Below are 6,000 nucleotides of genomic sequence, written 5' to 3' on the forward strand. Positions count from 1 at the left end.
ATGATTTCACATTTCCTTGAATGAGAAACTCTAGACAGTCACACAATCAGTGAGATCATTTTGTATTTACTGGAATAAATCTCACCATGGGGGACAAGTCGTGCCTCTTAGAAGCTGAGGTGCTTATCTCTATGGATACTCTACATGCCTTTTAGATTTCTTAAAATGAGCAATCTTTCCTGAAGACTTTTTCTACATCACAGAAAACAGTATTCTTTGTAAACTGCCACCAAGACTGGTATTTTTTATGACCTACAGCGATTATACACAGTATTTCCCAAAGCAAAAGCCTAGGAGAACAGCCTGACATACTGCTTACGGTTCAAATATTGCTTTTTCTTCTGTTCAGAGCTTTTTTACGATTCTAATTGAAATTAAAGCTTTGGCAGCCTTACTTTATTGCTGTAGCTCGTTTTCTACTTAACTAGAGCCTGCATAAAATAAACATGAATACGTCTAGTGATAAAGGTCTGTTCTTATCTCCCGTTCCAATGACAACATACTGCCTGTAAATGGTTAACTGGAGAGCACGTAATAACGAGGCAGAGGCCAGAAATGAAAAACCACCAACTCCAGCGCTTCTGCAAACCCTTCGCTGTTGCAAAGGCAGGCACGTAAAGGCAAAGCCATTTCTTAAAGCAATACAAAACGTTACCACAGGCTGACGCTCTTTCTACAAGAATAATGAGACGGACTCTGCGTTGAATGCAGAACTCCTCACTTCACAGCTTTTCCCTCAGACTTCACTTTCACGCTCAATATTTACAAAATAAAGTCTACAAACACCTCATGGCCAAAATACTCCCAGAACAATCAGGGTATTTAGCACTCCTTGCGCCTTCTCACTTGGCTAACGCCTCGAAAGTGCTTGTACGGAACCAGGGCTGGAGAGAAGTTACCCACACGAACCCGATCCGCCGGAGCAGCCTCGTCCCACGCAGGGCTGACACTACGCGCTTCCCCCGCGCTGCTCCGCCGGTTGCCCGCGCAGGGGACACCAACAGCGGGGCTGCTCCACCTCGCTTCCTCCCCGCACCCGGCCGGCTGCTGGACGGCACCACGCCGCCGGCATGCCCGGGCACCCACCGGCTCCCGGACGGCGCTAGTTCCCCTTAGCGCGAAAGCAGCGGGCAGCCGGGCACCGCCACGGGCGGCACTGAAGAAGAGGAAACGGGAAGAGGCTGTACTGCCGAAGTTGGAGGCGGCTCGCTGCGGAGACGTGCCGCCCAGCCTGGAAGTGAAACGGACGCCGAGCCGAGCCCCGTCGCCCCTGCCCGCCCGCTGCCCGGCGGCCGGTGACAACGCCCCAGAGGGACCCCACGGCCACTTTCCACGGGGAGAGGCGAGACCGCCACCTCTCAGTTCCCCGCACCTCTGGAACAGCTCCTGTCTCTCCCTCGGGAGAGGCGGCTTCAGCTCGCCTCGCCGGCCGTCTTCGGCCGCCTTCCCCAGGGCCGGCGGCGGGGGCAGATGGGGACCGGCCCCCGCCCAGGCAAAAATGGGATGCGGAGAGCACCAACAGCCGGGAGTAACACACGGCCACGCACAGGGACCCCGCAGTAGGTGTCGGGGAGCTCCAGTAAAAGAAGGGCGGGTGAGGGAAGGAAACCCCGCTGGCAGCAGCGAGCCGCGGGCGGACACCGCCACCTGCGGCCCCAGCCTCCCCTCCGCCAAGTTACGCGCGACCGGGACGGCGCGGTCGCCCTTCTCCGCGGGCGAGCGCTCACCTGGCGGCAGGCAGAGGGCTACGAGCAGGAGGCAGAGCAGCAGCGACGGCGGCAGCGGGTGGCGGCGGCAGGAGGCGCAGGCGGCGGCGGTTGAGGGCTCCATCATCCCGCCTGCCCGCGGCGGGACCGGGAAGCAGAGGCGGAACGGACCGTTGCGCCCCTGGGGGCTCTTCTCTCTCGCAGCAGAGCGGGTCGGCGACTTATCCCCTCCGAAGCTGGGAGGCGGCGACAGCTACCCCGCAGCGGCGGGAGGAGCGGTAACTTCCCGGGCGCGGGCGGCGGAGCGGCTGCTCGCTCGCTCCCTCCCTCCCTCCCTCCCGGCGCGTAGCGAGGAGCGACTCCGCACCGGAGCAGGTGGCAACCCTCTGGCAGCCGAGCGGCGCTCCAGGACTGAGAGCTGCGACGCGAGAGGCGGAGCCGGGCGGCCGCCGAGGAGCTGGCCCGGCCCTCCCGTGCCCCCGCCCCCGCCGTCCCCCCACACGGCGCGCAGGCAGCAGGGCGGGGGGAAGCCTCGCCGGTAGCATCAGCCGCCGCCCAGCTGGGCTGCAGCCGCCCTTGCCGCTGGGGACCTGGCTTGCCTGCCCGGGGGATGCGCCGCTGCCCCGGGACCCGCTGGGCGACGCTCTGAAAGCGGGAGGGGGCCGCGGAAAAGGGGCCAGGGTGGCGGAGTTGGCCCGGCGTGCAGGGGCAAACTGAGCCCTACTTCGCCGACCCCTCCCTTGCATCTACTCGGGGCATGGGCTTCTTTTCCGGTTCGGTGCCCGAGATGCGTGTTGGATGGCAGTATTTCGAATCAAAGTCATAGTAACAATGCCGTTGTGTGTTTAGAAATGTGGTGGGTTCTGTGTTATCCTCTCTCTAGTCAATTTTTTTTTTTTTTTAAATCAACTATAATAACAAACAAATTAATCTGATTTAACTAATTTAGCGGATGATCGGTAAAGGGAAGGGAAAGGAACTCACAACGCTGATCGTCGCATGAAGAAACGCGCGGGAGGGCAAAGGAGAGATCATTCAGCACTTCTGGAAGTCGGCTGCCCTAAAGGTCAAAAAGGTTCCTCGTCAAATAATGTAATCCAGAAACGGCACTTTCAAGCCTAGTGCTTTATTCTCCTGCTGTTTCGGTCTGACTAAGCAGTGCTGTTGCGTAGAGAGGGAAGTAAGCACGCTGAAGTCACACAGCAAGTTTCTCGGCTGACAGTACAGTGTAATCAATGTGTAGCACATGCTGCCATATGAAATAAGCCTGATGCTCAAAATCTAAAACTATGAGTAATGCACATCATCTGGTCTCTCCAGAGGGACTTTCTAGTAGTAAAATCCAAAGTGTCAAGTGCTTTATCTTACTTCACGTGATGATGTGAATTCTTAGACGGGAACTTCCCCAAAACTCCTGGAAATCAAAGGCAAATTGAACCAGTCAGTTCTGTAAATATACTTGCTATTCTCAAAACGATTTTCATGATGACTAACAACTAAGAACACTTAAACATTATCATGATACAGAGTAGGTTTAGAATAACATGGCCTGTGTGTGTTTTTTTTTGTCATATACTGCACTTGTTTTCTGTAAAGTGGGGTAAGGATATTTCATTTTTAGAACTTTAAGTCTAAACCATTGTCTTCATTGAAAATATCCTTCAGTTCTTCCACATTATTATTATAATCTTTCTTACTGTGTAAGCCATGCTATGCAGTCAATTTTAAAAATATTTTGCTTTCTAAGCTTACTGCTCAGCAGAGCTCTGTCGTCATTTGTTTTCTCAGCAGATTTCTCTTTATGGTCATACGAATAAGCAGATTAAAAAAAATACTACTTTTAAGATTCATAATGTTTTTGTCTTCATGTTGAAGCTGATTAATATTTTCCATTCAGTATTTTTTTTCCTTGCATGTTCAAAAGCAGTAGAGTACTCATTAGTAGGTATATTTAATATTTTTGTTTCTGTAGATCCTGGAGACCCCTTCAAATTCTTGAGAGGCATTGTATAGAATTGCATTGAGGTGACCACCTAATCCAGTTCCAATTTGTATTCCTGCCATGTTTTTTAACTCCTAGTGCTTTTAATTGTATGTGCTAGTTTTGCAACAACTTGGGCTCTATTACAAATTAAGGGCCTAATCCTGCCACTGTTGTTGATATGGGCACCCCCGTTGAATCTAGCAGGATCGTGGCTGGGAGAAAAGACAGAAAAGTCAAACTCTAAAAAATTTCCAAATGCCAAAAAAACCCGCCAGTCGAACATAAAGGGGGAAAGAGTTGATAGGCCAGAATTCACTGGTGCTCTTAATATATATTTTTGTTTTAAACATGACCATGTAGAGATCAATGGTTTGCTGGTTTAGGGAATTAAATAATGCCCAAACACCTTGTTTTTAAAGCAGATGATTAACTGTTTCCTCATTTTCATTCAGATAATTAATAGTACATATCTTCCATCAGTGAGAATGGGGATGAGAAAGGCTTTGTGAACTCTTCCAAAAAATTTCAACGGCATGGTGCAGAGCCTAAAAGGCGAGCTGTAGAGCCGTACATTTCAAATAGACAAAACATACAGAGTCATTTTACAATTTATGATTAAGACAGTATTCAGAAATTTTTTTATGACCATTTTGCTCTCAGATCAATACTGAATGTGTTGTATAATGTCTATAAGAAATATGAGAAGTGCAGATTACATTAAGGACTTAATACTTAAATCAGAAGTGTGATTTGTTTAGGGTTTCCCCTCACTCCTTTGTCATTTCTCTTCAGAGCTGCTTCTACCTTTCACTTGAAAGGAGCTCTTTGAATTCTGAGTAAATAGAAAACATTTCAAGCTCAGATTACTCAAATGTTTTGATAACTTTACCGGAATTTAAATATTATTAGAATTTGTCAAGATAATTATCAAACATATCTTTATATGCTATGTCATTTCAATTGTCCTCAATGCTGAGATTTGTAATTAATTCCTTTAATGTCTGTTGGGTCTGTTGGGGTTTTTTACAGATTATTTTCTTGGGCCGTGCTCCTCTCCCATTGAAGTTAATGGGGGTATGAGTGAGTTACTGATCTATTGGGAAAGCAGCAACTGCCTGGCTTTAAAGTCCAAAATAAACATCTATTTTGAAGAAGTTAAAACACTTAATAGTACAAAAGAAAATCTGTAGAAAATAACTCTGTGTTTGAAAAACACTAACAATAATGATAAAAAAAAAAAGCTTTGATAAATGCTTCATCCTATCAAACCATAGATTTTTTTATTTATGTGACAAAGTTGATTAAAAGTGTAATCCATTAGTAATGGTTGTACATCACGACAAAGAGGTTTTCTTAAACTGAAATATCGTTTCTGATTTATAACAAATGCATAAAATAGTTACTTTGGAAACAAATTTCTAGCAAGAATAGTTGAGAATACTGTTGAATAGAGCACTGCTCAGCACTCCTGGTACTTTAATCCATTGTTAATAGTGAGTGAGTAAGCTTTAGTCTTGGAAGATAGCTAATATTATGTCAATGAAACGGTGCATGCTCTTTTGGCTCAGCATTCAGTAGTACAGTCTGCAAAATGGAAGCCTTCTGTTGTTGAAACTGCCCTTGAATTACAAAACAACCATTGAATGCAACGTCCACGCTTGTATTTCTGTAAATCTGGTTCTGTTAGTTTAGCCGGAGTGTGTTAAATTAAAGGTATTAATTCACAAGATACCTACATGGATATAGATTCTTCTAATTTGTACTGATACTCATTGCAACATTATCTTACACCAAGGATTAAGCATGAATGTAGTCTATACTTCCAGTTACAACATTGCTGAAGGAATTGTTAGTGAATCATCTGGGACTTGGGCCATATTTTTGTGACAGCTGGGAAATCCACGAGGTGATTCCTGCTCCCTTAGTCACCTGAATACCTTTAAACACCAGGCTCTGCAAATCTGAGCTGAAGCACATTGAAGTCAAGCAGAGCCTTTCATTGACTTTACTTGATTAAGGTTTAAGCTGTGGTAGAATAATACTCCTGTTTTTCAGGAATTCTTTTGCAGTGCTTAGTATTGACACATGAATATAACTGCTAGCAAAGTCTTTCTGAATTAGATCAACTGTCTGTGGTGGAGTGTCTCTAGGTTGTGAGATATTTCAAACAGAACATGTGGGACACAAATAGAAAATGGTCAGAAACCAGACTTGGGCTAAAAGTGACTAATAGTGGAAAAGAAGAAAGCTGACTTACTGGGGTTTCTGCAGCTATCTGCAAATTTGTCCGTCTCTGATCTAAGTAAATGA

At 46.7% G+C, this 6,000-nt stretch overlaps 1 protein-coding gene across 4 annotated transcripts in view; it reads right to left on the reverse strand.

Annotated features, from left to right (window-relative positions):
- The window catches only part of ALCAM (activated leukocyte cell adhesion molecule), a 133,937-nt gene extending 131,799 nt beyond the window's left edge, over positions 1 to 2,138 (reverse strand). The window contains exon 1 of one of the 4 annotated variants that reach the window (XM_065061463.1): positions 1,728 to 2,138. In XM_065061463.1, the coding sequence (XP_064917535.1) occupies positions 1,728 to 1,833 (106 nt within the window). In that variant the 5' untranslated portion in view covers positions 1,834 to 2,138. Of the gene's footprint in view, positions 1 to 909; positions 1,024 to 1,727 lie in introns of those variants that run through there. The other 3 variants (XM_065061450.1, XM_065061443.1, XM_065061469.1) reach the window with 3 other exon arrangements.
- Positions 2,139 to 6,000: the final 3,862 nt, after the last annotated feature.

The sequence above is a fragment of the Columba livia genome, chromosome 1 (assembly GCF_036013475.1).
Source record: "Columba livia isolate bColLiv1 breed racing homer chromosome 1, bColLiv1.pat.W.v2, whole genome shotgun sequence".
NCBI classification, from domain to species: Eukaryota; Metazoa; Chordata; class Aves; order Columbiformes; family Columbidae; genus Columba; species Columba livia.